The sequence below is a fragment of the Erythranthe guttata genome, chromosome 10 (genome assembly GCF_056151865.1).
Source record: "Erythranthe guttata isolate IM_541 chromosome 10, IM_541, whole genome shotgun sequence".
Lineage (NCBI taxonomy): Eukaryota > Viridiplantae > Streptophyta > Magnoliopsida > Lamiales > Phrymaceae > Erythranthe > Erythranthe guttata.
In genome coordinates, this window is record NC_142542.1 from 3,309,486 (window position 1) to 3,326,620 (window position 17,135).

The following is a 17,135-nucleotide window of genomic DNA, read 5'->3' on the forward strand; positions in this document are numbered from 1 at the left end:
CCCTTACCAGCCATGATAAGACTAAAGTGCCCCTATGTGTTAGATTTTTAATATAATACAATTTTATTTCTCCCTCAATTTCATTCTCTCGGTTCTCGCCACTCTCTCTTTCATTCTCTCGCTATTTCTCTCTTTTTACAGCTTTTTTTTTTCTTTTTTCTTTTTTTTTTTTTCCTTCTTCTTCACATCTGTAGACCGCCTCCACCGGAGTCACCCTTCAAACGCCGCCGCCGAAACCCGTTGCAGGAGGCCCTTCTCCGCCGATGTTGGAGATCGTCTCCCCCCTCGTCGAACACCACCACATCGACGCCTGGTACAATTGGCGGCGGCGCCTCCCCCACCTTGTCGCTGCCTCCGTCGGATTTCTATATGGAGATTTCCCTTCTCTCAACGCGGAATACCAATATATACTATATTAATTGGTAAATTTTATTTTTTATTTTTCTCGAATTAATTGTCGAACTAGCAATAGAATATGTCATGGATCTGGATTTTTAGTTCTATTATTTGTTTGTTATGAACGAATACATTGATTTTCAATTATTCTTGATTTTATTAATTTTTGTGTTATTCTACATATCCTGAATGTTTAGATCTGGAAAATCTATTGAATTACGAGATTAGGCGGTTGTGGTGCAATGTATTTTACAGAGTAGTCACGTTTGACAGAGTAGTCATGTTTAACAACTTAGTTATATTTTTTTTTTTTTTTGTGGTGCTGCATATGTTCAACAGTGTAGTCATATTTAACAGAGAAGATCAAACGGAAGATTAAGTGCAGTCGGTGCAACCGAGTTGGATACCGCAACAAAAAAACATGTTCGATGGCCATTGTTGAAGGATCACATTAGTTATTTTCGTTTTTTCATAGTCATTTTTTTTCTTTTTGCAATGTATTTTGCTGTTAATATTGCAAGTTTTTTCAAGTGCTGATTACTTGTAGTCACATTACGCAGTTGCTAGTCACATAATAGTCATATTCCCACTATCATGTTCAGTATGTTATACAAACTGTAGTCACATAATAGTCATATTCATGTTTCTACTGTCTGTTAATTATAATGTTTTACAAAGCACAGTCACATTCACATAGTAGTCATATTCTTACTGTTATATTAATAATTATGCTTCTACAATATGTTAATTACACTATTATACACAGCGTAGTCACATAATAGCAATATTCAACTATAGTCATATTCGGAGTTGTAAATCTGTCGAGAAAAAAAAATCAATTTTTTGTTTAAAAAAAATAAAAAAATATATTTTTTTATTAAAAAAATATTAAAAAATAATAAATAATAAAAAAGTGGCTATAAAATCCGAAAATAATACAAAAAAAAAATCCTATTTTTTGATTTGGTAGCAAATTTTTAGAAATTTGGAAGTAGATTTTTAGGAATTAGATTATTGTTATGGAAAGAGTGAAAAAGGGAATAATTGAGACTAATTATGTTAATTGACATAAGGGTAGAATTGGAAATACAAATTCTAGGGGTTATCACAAAGAAAGATTTAAGGGTTGGACATATCACCATTTATTATCTATATGAGGGGTTTATTGCTAATGACCCCTAGTTTTTTCACATTTATAAAGTGTTTGTTATTTTTTTATAAATATGTTAAAAAAAAAATATATGTTGTAAGAGAATAAATAAGATTTTTTTAAAAGCAGATGTATCCCACATTTTTATTTAAGATTTTATGGTGAGTAATGAATCAAAACTGCTTATAAGTTCATTTTCCAAACACTTTAAATTAATTAATTTGTAAAAATAAGACGTAAAATCTTATCAGCTATTTAAATTAAATTTAGCAAAACGAAACCACTCCAACATCTTTAATAATTCGGAGCCTACTTCTCCTTCTTTACTCTGTCATTTTCATTACAAAGTTTGGAGGTATTTAGGAAAATGATTTTGTCGGCAAACCTTCCCAATTAATCAATTGAGAGAGACAAAAAAAATTAAAAAAAAAGGGAACAATTGAGAGAGAATATAATATTTTTCAATTGAGAGAATATGATATTTTGAAAATATATGATTATTTTATTTTGTTCGTTTCATGAAAATTTTTATTGTCTAAAAAAGTAATATAGAGTGTAATTGTAATAAGAGAATCCTGATTATACATTAATATATTCAAAATATAGTTACATCGATCCATTAAATTGCGAATCACTCCCTATTGTAAGCATTAATTACCTAAACATCCATGTATTTGAAATTATAATCACCTATATGAGGTATGTAATCATCTAGTTTTTTCTTGGTAAAATATTTAAATTTCATGGAATTTTCTTTCTAAAATAATACTTACAAAATATTTTTTCCCCATATAAGTTTGTAAATATATATTCTCTCCTTTTTTAATTATCATACTATGAAAATTAGTAAATACAAGTTACTGCCCCTCACAAATTTGTTTTGACTTTCTTCATCTATTTTTTTATGGTAATTTTGATATAGCGTGTCGTACCGAATACCGAAATATTTAATATATATATTTATTTTTCTGTTTTAAAATCCTTTAAGATTACAATAAATTATAAAATACTTATCGATTGATAATTTTTTATATTATTTACAAATTAGCCTCTATTGAAAATCACTTTTTATTTTTAGAGATTATTGAAATTTGAATATTAAATTCAAAAATTAACTAGTTTAAATATTTTTTTAACCTTTTAAAAAAAATACATTTTCAAATTTACCGGTACTGAACCAAAAAACCAAAAGTAATTCGGTAAAAAACCTTATCGAACCTGATAGTTCGGTTCGATAAACGGTACACATTTTCGAAGTACCAAAATTTTGATAAATCGGAATTCCAGTATAGTTCGATAATGTTTTACCAAATGAACCCCCTACGTAGTTACTCAAAATTCTCTTGGCAATTAAATTATGGTCATGCGCAACTTACGAATAATTACTCGATAACAAATAATACTCGTCTAGTTCATATGTTACGAATTTAACCTAGAAAATATTAGCAAAACGATTCGAACTCAAGTCATATATCAATTAGAAACTATTGTAATATAATTTGTAAGTTCGTGTTGCATGTGATCGCCACTTGAACAAATAATTAGGGCATAGCCCTAATCAACACCTAATTACCAAAAAATCTTTCATGGGGCATATGTATATTTTTCTTCTAGTGGAAAACAGATCTCAACCGCTAATATTTATATATATAAAATATATGTAAGTACAAAATAATATGGGTGCACGTTTTACAACCATGATGAATCTCAAAATAAATTTAAAATCAATAAAACAAAATTTAGTTTCATTTGATATTTAGTAGGTACGGCCAACCCTAAGTTATAGTTAAATTATAAAAGAACTCTTCATGTTTAGATAATTACAGTCACGCCCCTCAATTATGTATTATTTTACGAAAATACCCCTGTAGAGGTAGATTTAGAATGTTAAATCGGTAAAACCGAACCGAAATTTCGGTAAGCCAACATTTCATATCGTTTACCGAACTGTATATACGATTTGGTTCGGTAAATAACCGAATTACATAAATTTTATGTAAAAATATTTAAAAGGAGAGGATGGTTGTATTTACTCAAACAAGAGGGGGGTTTTCATAAATTGGTCATACCTCAGGGGGTGGCCGTAATTTGCCCTATTTTGTAAATACGACACTTTATATTTTCAGACTTCAATCATTCCATGACACTTTATTTAAAAAATTGGGCAAATTACGTCCACCTCTTATGGTATGCTCAAATTACGAAAAAATCTCTTATATTTGGATAGTTACACTCCTCAACTATGTATTGTCTTATATGTCCACCCTTACAGTGTCAAATTTACCAACTAAAGAAGGAGATTTTCGTAACAAAATACATAATTGATGGGTGGTTGTAATTATCAAGATATGAGGATTTTTTTTCATAATTTCAACTTGTTATGCAGGGAGTGGCCATAAGTTACCTTGAAAAGTTAAAACCCAAGCACCCAATCTATTTTATTATCTCGAACAATTTTCCTTGTAAGTTTTGATGACAATATTTTATCGAAGACCACATTATGTATTACTCATTAACAGTATGAATTTATTGTATTTGGGGTCTATTACAAACGTGAAAACAACAAGTGAACTTGCATCCGTCGCATACGTGTAGCGTTAACTGACTCGAGCTGATTAACTTCTCAGCAGAAACCTAAAAGAAATGAGATTTCAGAGTAAAAAAACAAACTTGCATCTCGCTCGAATGCAACGACAATGAACTTGTGCCTATCGCAAATGCACATATTTCTAGTAATTGTGAAGCTTTTAAGGTTCAATTATTTGACCATATTTTTTTGTGTTTAATCCAACAAAATTCACCAAACAACTCTTCACTCTAACTAAATGATATACAGGATAATGTGTTGTATGGCAGAAACTTGTTTTATTTGATTTATTTATTTATTATTATTAATTTGTTTTTTATTAATGAAATGCTATTTGCGTTCACAAAATTGCTATTCGCGGTTTATAACAAAACGCCCCAAAACTTTTAAAAATATCCAAAAACCCCCCAAAACTGCAAATAGCAAAAAAAAAAAATCGAAAATTCGAAATCAAGCTTGAAGAAGGGTTGGGCTCCGATTTTTTGATGTAATTTCGACTCTTTTATGTGTAATATGCATTGGGTAGGTCGATTACGGAACCAATTTCATGTTAAAAAGCTCTACAAAATCGATTTGTAGGGCTTTCTTTTTTCGCAAAAAAATGTTCGAACGCCCAAGATGGGCGCCCAACTTGGGCGTTCGAACATTTAAACAAAAAATTTTTTTTTTTTTTTTTTTGCACTGGACGCTCAACTCGGGCGCCCAAATGCAGCTTGCACGCCCAACTTGGGCGTGTACTGCATGAATGGGCGCCCAAGTTGAGCTTCTACGCGTTTTGGCGGGGTTTTTGGATTTTTTTGGGAAGTTTTGGGGTTTTAGTGAAATAAAGTGTTTTTTTGGGGAGTTTTGTTATAAACCGCAAATAGCAATTTTCAAACCGGAAAAAACAAGTTTCGACATAATTTAATATCCTGTGTTCAGTACAACCACCATAAATTAATTACGTGCCTAATATTCAAATTATGCACCAATAATATCAAGCAAAACAAATAGGAGTGGAACAACACGTTACATATTTCATAATTGAACTAGCCTAGGTAACTATATTTACTATTTAGTCACATATCAAAAGTATAAAGAAACATAATTGTATTTGTCCCACAAAGGATGACTTAATGATTAGTGATTATTGGTCACAAACAATAGAGAAATTATAAATAGAATCGAAAAATCAATCAATTTGAAATAACGGTTAAAATTTCTCGTTTACCCCGAAAACATTATTTGTAAAATATTTTATTTCACATTGTATTCGATAACAACGAATTATTTATATATCCTAGAAGTTTTCTCAAAAAAAAAATGAAGAATTATTTATATATACTAGAAATTCGGTAGCTAGAACAATCCGAGTGTTTAATAATCATCGTTGGATTAGGAAGCTGCTTAACTTCATGATGATAACTTGTAATCAACTTTTAGAACCTCATCATATCTTAATGACTTTAATTTATTAAAATGAATAATTGATTGCTCGTGATTAGGAGTACTGCAGTCTCGTTAAAATAATTGCTTTACTTAATTAAATCTAGGTCATGCTTATAAATTGTAGAACAAGGACCACATGATTTTTTTATAACCGCAAGTTCGAGAAAACTTTGTTTGCTCTAACAACAATAATAATAACAATAAAAGAAAAAAATAGAAATAAATAAAAAGAGGTTCACTTTGAAGTTCGAAAGAGTGTCGAGCTGGGAAAAATCCATCATATATTATGATCGACTATTGTGTTTGAATTATGTAGATAAACAAAGTGAAGCAAAAATACACAGATTTGATTTTCCAAATGACTATTGTGCGTGAATGTGATTATGTGTGCGTATGTTAGTGTACGTGTGCATGCGTCACTTTGTATAGTGTGTGTGCGCAATTGTGTATGGAAGAGTTTTAGCGATGTCATCAGCCGGCAGTGGGTCGAGTGGAGCAGATCTGAAGAGTGCAACAAAACAAGTGGAGTAGTGAAGAAGACCTGAATAATATGTTTAGTAAAATGCCAAAATCTTATTATCCTGCGCTTTAAAAGAGTATTAGCGCCTAACGATGTTTAGCAAATTATCCCTTTAGAAAAACACTTTGTTCAATAGAAGCGATGTGATTATATGGAACATGATAGTATCGGATACGTGCTCACCCATTATGAATGTTTTGCTATCTATATGTTTATTTGATATAATATCAATTAAAATCGTTTTTATATTTTATTTTTATAATTTGTTCGTTTATAATAATTGATTATACAAAAATAAATTGTTCCACTTATTATTTTTATTTGGTTGTATAAAAGCATTATTATAAGAGATACCACATCAAACATTCTTGGCTTAGTCCATTATATGATCAACTAAATTTCTTAATTATATTTCATGCCAATAATAAATTACCTAACTCGCAACCAAATCATATATAAGTGCATTGAGTAAACTTGGGTAAATCTACACTTTCGTCTGCTTGCAAAACCTATATTCTCGTATAATAGCTTGCAAATCATACGAGATACATAAACCACATTAAGCTAACCATGTGTGACAAATTCGACCTAGTGACCGCTGTCAAGAAAATTCAAACTTGAATCAGTTGATACGAGTTCACTTGCTCCAACCGCTACCGCATGCCTTGTAAGAATCGATATTTATTTTAAATAAATATTATATTGGTACATACAAGAAAAGTTGACTTGTAGTATGATAAAAGCAAGTAAGATTTGTTCAAAAAAAAAAAAAAAAGCAAGTATTGGGCTAAACGTGGATGCAATGATTCTGCACGGGTCCAAATAACTTTTGGACTGCTAATAAAACTTATATATTCAACTGGTCCCCCTTTTAATGTGGTATATATATATATATATCAAATGAATATTATTATACTTTTGGAGCATCTACTATTAAAAAATTGCAAGTATTTGATTTTGAATTAGACCTATATAAAGAGAGTTTCCGGGGTAGGTATCGTGTTTTATATTACTAGGGTTTTTTTTTTTTATTTATTTTTTTTTTTTAATCAGAATTAAATATTACTAGTTGATAACGTCAATTGTCAAAAGTACAAGAAAACAATCACTTTCAGGCCTCATTTTATTTACCGGAAGGGGAATGGTTCCTTACTTCCACATATGTCTCAAGAAGACTTTAATTTAAAATACAACTAATGCATACTTGAATAAATAGTACAAATCTAAAGCCCCAATTAAGTGATTTAAAAAAAAAAAAAAAACGATTTTGCTTGATTCGGATTAATCAACTGGACATTAAGGGTGTTGGATATCGACGTTCCTGTTTTTTTTGATAACCCAGATGTCCGAGCTTCGCTCGACTAATTTTGGAAGTAGACGGTTTTCCCCCTGGTTCGCCTACCAGGTAAATACGGATGTTGCACACAACCTTTACACACTTGGAGCTGAATGCTCCTAGTTCAACTCTTCATGCTTCGTCGTTGTGCAATGTCCGTCGGGGTATATATACTACAATTTAAATATTTTCATGAAGGCAAAAGAACACCAAAAGTTGCATAAAATGAAGTTATTTGGTTCTATAGGGACAATGGGTTGCGTCCAATGGGCCTAGATTTAATTAAATGCAAAATATAGAGTTGATGAAAAGTAAATAAAAAAAAATGGCATGTTTAAGGTGGGCTTGCAGCCGGCAACTAAGCCATATAATTGACAACCCTCAATTGATGACATAACATAATGTATTTGACTTTTCCTTTATTTTTTTCTCTACCATTATTTCATGAAATTAAATTTTGAAATAGAAACTGCATGTTTATAGTTGAAAATCAAAAGCTACTCGATAGTTGATTTTGATAACGTTAGTTACAAGCTCGTCTGAGCTTGATTTGTTAGCATAACAAACCGAACTTAAATACATTTTGTTCGAAAAAATATTTAGTTTGGATCAAGATCGAGCTTGACTAGGAAAAAAGAAAGAAATATAAAAAGAAAATGCATAAAAAATCAAACTACTCGAGTTCGATTCGTGTTTGATTTGATTAAAGCTTGTTTGAGCTCAATTCTGTTGCTTATCAAATCAATTATCAACACAATTCATAAAACTTGATAAAAATTCAAACAAACTTGAACAACCATGTGTTCAGCTTGACTCGATCTCGTTTACATCCGCATGCAGATATTTTCTCAATTTTCCTTATTCCATTCATTTATTACCTCTAAAATATTTTCATTTTCCAAAAAAAATGTATAATTCCAACTCTTATATTCAAAACCTTTTTACGACTCATTTTTAGCAAAAACAAAGAACTTCAATTCGATGTTAGTAACAATTCGATTCGGTATTCGGTAAATATTTTTTGGAATCTCAGTATTCAGTACGGTATACGGTATAGATGCCCGGTATACTATACCATACCGTATACCGAAATATTTAATAAATATATTTTTTCTTTTATTTTAAATATTTTAAGGTTATAACAAATTATAAAACACATTTAGATTGATATTTTTTTCCATTATTTACAAATTAGCCTCTATTGATAATCATTTTTTGTCTTTAGAGCCGATTATTAATAGTTTAAATATATATTACTTTACATTTTTTTAAAAATATTAAAATATATTTTCGATGTTATCGGTACCAAACCGAAAAAACCGAATTAATTCGGTAAAAAGTTGTACTGAACCGAATAATTCAGTTCGGTAAACAATACAAATTTTTGATGTACCGGAATTTCGGTAAATTTCGATTAATCGAAATTGGTATTACAGAACGAACTCCCCTCGATCAATCTAGGAGGAGTAAAAGTAAGAGCTAGTAAGTAAATGCATTTATGGAATGTTCTAGATCTCCCAGTACTGTGTAAATCACCAATATTCGAAATCGCTAAATAGTCCAGTCCAAATAAGGAGGTAGAGAAGCTGCCAATTAAACAAATCTTGACTATACTATTCCAATTTTTTCCTGAATTGAAATTGATTGATATTTCCATTTTCCACTAAGCTTGCTGCTATTTTTATTATTATTAATGTCAAAGATCCTTTTCACACCTTGCATAATAACCAAGGGGCCCATTTTTCAATTTTATAGGCAGCAAATCATATCTTTGCTCCTCTAATCATCTCTAATTGCCGCTTTTTTCATTTATCCACATATTTATTTATATATTTTATTCAGAGCAAATTACGGCCACTCGAGTTATGGTCAAATTACGAAAATTTCCATTTTCATTTGGGTAATTACAGTCACACCTCAATTATGTATTATCTTACGAAAAAGCCCCTCCAGAGGTAAATTTAGGGATGTTAAATTGGTAAAACAAAACCGAAATTTCGGTACGCCAACATTTCATACCGTTTACGAACTGAATATGAGATTTGGTTAGGTAAAAAACTGAATTACATAAATTTTATGTAAAAAATATTTAAAAGGAGGGGTGACTGTAATTATCCAAATAAGAGTGATTTTTTCGTGATTCGGTCATTATCTCATGAGTTGTCGTAATTTGGCCTTTTATTTATATATTTTATATATGTATTTTCTTTTTTTTTTTAATGTCTAAACAAGCAGAAGGTAGAAGAAAAATTGGATAGGCAATTCATCATCCGCCCACCAGTCAACTACTGATATGGCAAAGAAGACCCAAAATACAGCTGACGTGGCGAATGCACGGTCAGCAGTTTGAACGGCAGATCTCGTGACACGTATACGGATCGGACTGGCTCTCTCAAACGGGGACTTAATCATCAACCAATCACAATCGAGCCACCCATCTCTAGACATATGTCTTCATGAATCTTCCCACATTTCTCACCTAAATCCCAAAGCTGAAAAAGTATATATATAATAGGCAATTGCGTCTCTCCGGCAGAATTATTATACTATTTTTTAAATCACATAGATTTCGATCGGTAACTGAGTTGATTCAATGGCAGAGAAGTCGTTCAAGTACGTGATCGTCGGTGGCGGCGTTTCTGCTGTGAGTATTCGATCAACTTTTTTTTTTTTTTTTTTTACCGCAACTTTTGAATGCTTTTGTTCTTTGTTTTATGTATCTGCTTCGCTGCTGTTCGTCTGTTTGATGATGTTTGATTTTGATTTGATTTGATTTGATTTCCATGAACTGTTACTTTCCGCGATGCTGAATTTTGTTTTAGATATTTTTTTTTATTTTCCGATGTGAAATGAAAATGTTTTCGGACGTTTGAACTACTGATTAATTTCCTGTCAATTGTCTGATTAGAGTATGCAATTTCAGTTTTACTTGGTTTTGGATGGTATTGAAGTGAGTGATTTCCAGATCTAGACCACATTTTTATATGTAAACGCCTTTTTCTAGAATGATATATGGAAAGCTTTGTGTTTACATACATGTATCGGTTTGAGAAATATTCGTCTAAGCTGTTTCTTTTTGTGTGTATTGGGTTTATGAATTCAAGGTCGGTTACGAATTGGAAATATCGATAAACGTTTACCCAATTGATCCAACTCCACTAGCCTACTTTGTGTTTGTTATTATGTCGGACTTAACTATAATGGTGCACATAGTAGACCGCAGCAATACAACTTGATTCATACGAGTGGATGTGATGTATGGTTTCTGATTTGAAATTTTATTTCTGCTCACAGGGATATGCTGCTCGAGAATTCGTCAAGCAGGGCGTCCAACCTGGTGAACTGGCTATCATTTCCAAAGAGGCGGTATGCACCTAAATTGATTTGCCAAGAACTGTTGATTTTCTTGATTTCTTCAAAATGAGTTTGTTAGTCGTTAAGCTGCTGCTTGAATAAGTTTCCCTAGGGCCATGGACATGGCAAAATATTGCTTCTATATGCTGTCAAACTTCTAAATTAACGATATGCTGGTCATACTCTAGATTCTTAAGCTATTCCGTGTTGTGAAATAAATCAAGCTAATAGTAACTCGACCTCTGTATTAACAGGGGCCTATTTACTCTGTTCTATTCCGAGAATTCTACCAAGCTATTCAAACACTTTACTAAATCCCGCGCATGTTTATATGCATCACTGTATATGTCTTCGCTATATTCATTTATTGTTATATTTGGATCATCACTTGGATCAAAAGCGACTTTTAATTCTACTTTCATTTGGCAATGGAAAACAAAAAAATTGTTGTGAAGGTCTTTTTTTTTGGGTTGCTTTATTACTTACTAGCTTCTGTTTGAACAACTCGTGGTAATTTATGCCTAGAGTTTGATTCGTCATAAGGGAATAAATCTTTAAATTGGCAATATTAAAATTCGGAAAATATTAATCCCTGAAAAGATAGATTCGTTAAACACCAGAGGCATTCTTCGCTTCTTAGACTTTGTTTTCTTGTGTTCGTGTATTAATTATCTGGTGTTAATATTTTTTGTTTCTGTGTTTTAGTGATTTTAGCTTTGCATCTTAGCTAATGTCTGAATTCTGCTTCGTACCCAAACGTCAGTATATCTATTCAGTATCGTTCATGCATGCCAGAGTATCCTGTTTTGTTGTATTAAAATGTTATTTTTTATCATCCTGGAAATAATGCAAACATGCTTAATGAATAATGATGGTCTCAGGTCGCTCCTTATGAACGTCCAGCACTTAGCAAGGCATACCTGTTTCCCGAGGGTGAGTTGGTTTACCTTTTTTCCTCTATTTTTATTTATTTATTAAGATTCCATTTATATCTTAAACTATATCCTATTTATTAGATACTTCTTCCAGCAAGCTGATTTTATCGTAAATTATATATTGTCTCTAGGAACTGCAAGGCTCCCAGGTTTCCATGTGTGTGTTGGAAGTGGAGGAGAGAGGCTCCTTCCTGAGTGGTATACAGAGAAAGGTAATATTTCTCAATCATTGTTGTGGATATAGCTGGAGACATTTGACGAACGTTGTGAAGGGTGCATTAGTTGAGAGGCTCTTCCTCACTTGGAGATTGAATGAACACTTATGTGTGCTTATCTTGATTATTTACAGGAATATCTTTGATTCTCAGCACTGAAATAGTCAAGGCAGATCTTCCTACAAAGACACTTATCAGTGCTGCTGGTGATACCTTCACGTACCAGATATTGATTATTGCAACTGGTTCTGCTGTTAAGTTTCATCTTCGATAAATTTTATAACAGTTTTAACTTTTGGTCTGGTTTTCATGTGGTGGACCATTGTTTCTGATGTATGTACTGCTTTGGCCAGGTTATTCAATTGACAGACTTTGGTGTGAAAGGTGCTGATGCCAAAAACATCTTTTATTTGAGAGAAATTGATGATGCCGATAAACTTGTTGAAGTAATTAAAGCAAAGTCGAACGGAAAGGCTGTAATTGTTGGTGGAGGATACATAGGTCTGGAACTTAGTGCAGCTTTGAGGGTCAATAATATTGATGTCAAGATGGTGTACCCTGAGCCTTGGTGCAGTAAGTCATTATTTTCCCCATTTTCCATTTCATAATTCGTTCCAATTAGTTGATATTGTTGTTGCTGGGGTAGTTTTGGCTGTCACCGATTTTTCTTAAATATATGATTTTACAGTGCCTAGGCTATTCACTGCTGGCATAGCTGCCTTCTATGAAAGTTACTATACAAACAAGGGCGTCGATATCATCAAGGGCACTGTAGCTGTCGGATTTGGTACAAACGAAAATGGGGAGGTGAGTTCTCAAGCACATTAATTAAACTTACCATATTTTCTTTTGATTAATTATATTTTTACAAACTTCATAGAGTAACTAACACGTGGACGTTTTTCTGTACATCTTTCAGGTTACCAATGTAAACCTTAAGGATGGCAGGGTACTAGAAGCAGATATTGTTGTTGTTGGTGTAGGTGGAAGGCCCCTCACAACTTTATTCAAGGGCCAAGTTGAAGAGGAAAAGGGTGGAATTAAGGTGTGTTACTTCATTCTAATGATTCTCTCTAACTAACTTGTTTACATACTGAATTTACTTTCACGATCAATGGTTTATTAGTGGTAATAAAAATTAGCACATGACAACAATGCTAACATGAAAGAATACTGTAGAAAATTAGTGCTTCTTGAAAGTTCTTTCTTGAATTTCAATTGTCTTTTTGGACCACTTCTATGTTATTAAAGCACATTACAAAATTTCACGACTTACAACTTAAAAAACAGTTTTATCTTCTGGGTGATTTTTTCTCCCATTTCTATGAGAGTGCACACTATGATTATCTTCACAAGGAAATTGTGTGTAAAAGTTATGTTCTCCAGGCATATCAAAGTTGCACTAGCGAGTGAGTGCAACTTTTTTCGATTATGCTTATCATGAATATGAATTTTTATGGTCTTTTGTTTGCAGACTGATGCATTCTTCAAGACAAGTCTTCCCGATGTGTATGCTGTCGGTGATGTTGCTACATTCCCTTTGAAATTGTTCAATGAAGTAAGAAGAGTCGAACATGTTGACCACGCACGCAAATCTGCTGAACAGGCTGTTAAGGTATATATCTGATGCTTCCATATGTGTAAATATCTTTCTTTTTTTCATCTCCACCAATTTATTTGCATTGACATAGATAATTCCAATTTGCTTAGCCATTCCAAATTCCAACGCATCTTTCAATTTATGCAGGCGATTTTCGCCAGTGAAAAAGGAACATCAATTGAAGAATATGACTACCTCCCGTACTTCTATTCCCGAGCATTTGACCTGTCATGGCAGTTCTACGGTGACAACGTCGGTGACACTGTTCTATTTGGTGACAGCAGCCCAACTTCCGCTACTCACAAGTTTGGATCTTATTGGATCAAAGACGGAAAAGTTGTTGGTGTATTTTTGGAGAGCGGTACCCCAGAAGAAAACAAAGCGATTGCTAAAGTTGCGAGGGTCCAGCCTCCGGTTGACAGCTTGGAAAGCCTAGCTGCAGAGGGTCTCGCATTCGCTAGCAAAATTTAAAATAATTATTTTTCTTGATATATATATTTAAATTTCAGATTTTTTTTCTTTTCTCCAGATTTGTGTGAAGTACCTACCCCTTATGTTGAGACATGAGTCATTGTGTTGTTTTTTCTTGGTAATAAACTGTTGTGTTTAGACGATGACTCCGTATTGGCATTGTGTTTGTTTTATGTAATGAAACGTGTCGCCCGTTGTTGAAAATGGTATGTGGCTTAATTCGAGATCCTTCGGTTTCTAGCATTGTTGAGCTCGGGAAGAAAAGATAAATAAAAAGATCTCTCTTGCATACTTTTTTCGAAAACTTACATATTTATTGTATGAGAGTATTGTTAGAGTAGGTGGCCAACAAGTTAACTTGTGGGTGTTGCCTTTCCATATTTACTTGTAAGCAATCTATTTTCGTTATTAATGAAATTCTATTTTTGTCAAACTGTATCTATTGTCTCAATTTATTATGCATAAATATAGAACTTATAGTTATTATTAAATTAATATGAATTGATCTAGGAGAATCATAAGATAATTCATGTAGTAAGATAACTATTAAACAAGTTCCTAGTCGATGGATTCCGCCAATAATTAGGATACTAGCATTTCTCGTTTGAGACTAACACTTAGTGTATGTGAGTTGAGTCTCATCAGCTACAATGTAGTGACATTGGCATACATAAGTGGGTGCTCATAGTCGATGGGTTCACTGAACTCCCTCGTCCTAGAAATTTCTAAGTGGTTCCCATTAATCGAGTAGAATTTTATGATTATAGTTGTACACCATCAGTTCTTAAATATAATATATCACTGCGACTTCATTAGAGGACCAACTGTGTTGTGACCTATTCCTGAGTCTCCTTGAAGACTGCTCCAAGAGCCAACATTCTCACAATTCGAAATCTAGTGGGAGTATGTACATTGTAGTTATGGATTTGACCGCTTGCTTAATTGCATGAATGTCCTATGTATTCTTCAAGTATATTGTCCAAGGAATCTCCGGCCGAAGTAGAAAGTGCAGTGATTAGAGAAAGGAGTTTCTCTAAGTCAAACATGAATGAACTTTATAGCTTTAGAACGATCACATAGTTATCGAATAATATTAGAGGCCTCAGTGAACCAATGCCTCTAGTTCGATTGAGACATATGTTTAGTCGAAGGGATCGTACTGTACGCAAATATAATTTAAGGTTCTTGCAGGCACTTCATTTGTATCTAAAGAATCATGACATGTAGTTGTTATGCGCCAATCATGATTATGATTCGTTGGGCGTTAGCCGATATTATCGATGATATAGATTAAAATATGTTTAATCTAAATTGTTACATTTGGGACGAGTCCGTAATTGACATGTAGTTGTTATGCGCCAATCATGATTATGATTCGTTGGGCGTTAGCCGATATTATCGATGATATAGATTAAAATATGTTTAATCTAAATTGTTACATTTGGGACGAGTCCGTAATTGAATAAAGAGTTATTCAAGTCACAAATAGTCGTGGGTCCAAGTCAAGTTTACACCTGAACCATTGAGGGTCACACTTCTTGTGGAGAAAATTCCTTAATAAGGTGAACTAAGATTAATTTGTTAATCTTAGCTTAATTGGAATTTAATATGATTAAATTAAAATTCGTAATAGTCGATTATGAATTGGAAGAAAAAGAGTAACGCAATTTTATCGATTTCAAGTGAACTTTCTGAGAATTTTCCTAATTTTGAAGGTACCACTGAAATAGAGGTTTCCGAAAATGGAAATTTAAGATATGCAATATGGTACTTGAATTGACGAGAAAATTATAATCATCACGAAAATATAATTGTTATAATTTTCGAGTTACCATTTGACCCATGCGGCCACAAAGTTCGATGTGGAATTGGATTAGTCATGCGAGGGCATGTCTCCAGCGGGACAAGTTCATCTTGGCACTTATAATTGCGTGGAAGGTCTGGGACGTAAGGAACAAATTAATGCATGGCGAAGAAGCTATGGAAGCAGAACATCTCATCAATTGGGGTCAATCTTTTCTTAACGAGTTCCAAAAGGCGATGGTCTTGGCTCCGGAAATTCAAACGAGGTACCTCTCAACGGTATGGAGTCCTCCTCCTGAGGGCTGCATTAAAATCAACGTCGACGCAGCTTTGCCGAAAGGGATGGGCTATTACTCAGTGGCTATGGTCGCACGTGATTGGCGAGGTGGATGTTGCAGATGGGCGGTTCGTCGATTTTCGGGGCAACCACAGCCGGTCGAATGCGAGGCGCATGCAGCTTTTGAGGCAATTTCTTGGGCAAGGACCATTGGCTGGAGCTCGATAATTATCGAAGGAGATTGCTTGCAGGTTATTTCTTCTCTCAAAGAAGGCGAGTCATCACTGTCGTCGTTCGGAGCTTATATCGATGAATGTTTGGCTATAACAGGTTCCTTTGTATTTTGCGAGTTCTCGTTTGTTAAGCGTAGTGGAAACCAATTGGCGCATATGTTCGCCACGACTATTGATTTAAGCTGTAGTGATGGAACTCACATTCCTCATAATTTGGCTGTTAATGCCTAATGGAATTTTCCTTTCCCCAAAAAAAAAAGAGTTACCATTTGACAAATATTAGGAACCTAACAAACAGTTATAAAAGGATTCCTAATTAGATGGGTTCTCTCGTTACTACATAAAGATTGAGGTATTTGATTCTAATTGAAAATTAAAATTAGACCTAACTAGAATTTATAAAATCTTATAAATAGAAGTGGTGGATAGAGAAAAGACAAGACACAACATATTACTTTCTCTCCTCATGTGAAGAAAGAATTTTCTTTCTTTCTCTCCATGGTATATAATCAAAATCTCGTTAATTAATTAATTACAATTATTTGCATGTAGATCCCCCAACAATTATATCTCCCTCCGTCATACTGTCGTACAAATGACACTTTTAAGAAGACAATTATTTTCCATCTCTAAAATATAATATTTTCAACACGAGCAATTTAATGACAAAATTATCTCATTAACTCTAAAATATACTGTCATTAATTTACACTACGTATTCAGATTCTTTTCTCCATTAATTAATTAATTAATTTTTAATGAGCTTGTACTAGAGGATAATTAAATTAATTATTTTTTTCTTTTTTGAGTTAGGATAATTAATTAATTTG

General features: G+C 32.9%; 2 protein-coding genes and 1 long non-coding RNA gene across 3 annotated transcripts; all 3 read left to right on the top strand.

Annotated features, from left to right (window-relative positions):
• Positions 1 to 208: 208 nt before the first annotated feature.
• On the top strand, positions 209 to 991 carry LOC148767292 (uncharacterized). The gene is made up of 2 exons (XR_016034004.1): positions 209 to 422; positions 736 to 991. It is a non-coding gene; the product is annotated as an uncharacterized LOC148767292 (long non-coding RNA).
• Positions 992 to 9,648: 8,657 nt separating this feature from the next.
• LOC105960488 (monodehydroascorbate reductase) lies at positions 9,649 to 14,196 on the top strand. Its single transcript, XM_088824914.1, has 10 exons — positions 9,649 to 10,061; positions 10,712 to 10,783; positions 11,653 to 11,704; positions 11,838 to 11,918; positions 12,056 to 12,174; positions 12,275 to 12,494; positions 12,610 to 12,728; positions 12,841 to 12,966; positions 13,396 to 13,536; positions 13,669 to 14,196. The coding sequence occupies exons 1-10, from the start codon at positions 10,011 to 10,013 to the stop codon at positions 13,990 to 13,992; spliced, it is 1,305 nt and encodes a 434-aa protein (XP_088681040.1). The 5' UTR covers positions 9,649 to 10,010; the 3' UTR covers positions 13,993 to 14,196.
• Positions 14,197 to 15,834: 1,638 nt separating this feature from the next.
• LOC148767293 (uncharacterized) lies at positions 15,835 to 16,536 on the top strand. Its single transcript, XM_088823928.1, has one exon. The coding sequence runs from the start codon at positions 15,835 to 15,837 to the stop codon at positions 16,534 to 16,536; it is 702 nt and encodes a 233-aa protein (XP_088680054.1).
• The last annotated feature ends 599 nt before the right edge of the window (positions 16,537 to 17,135 follow it).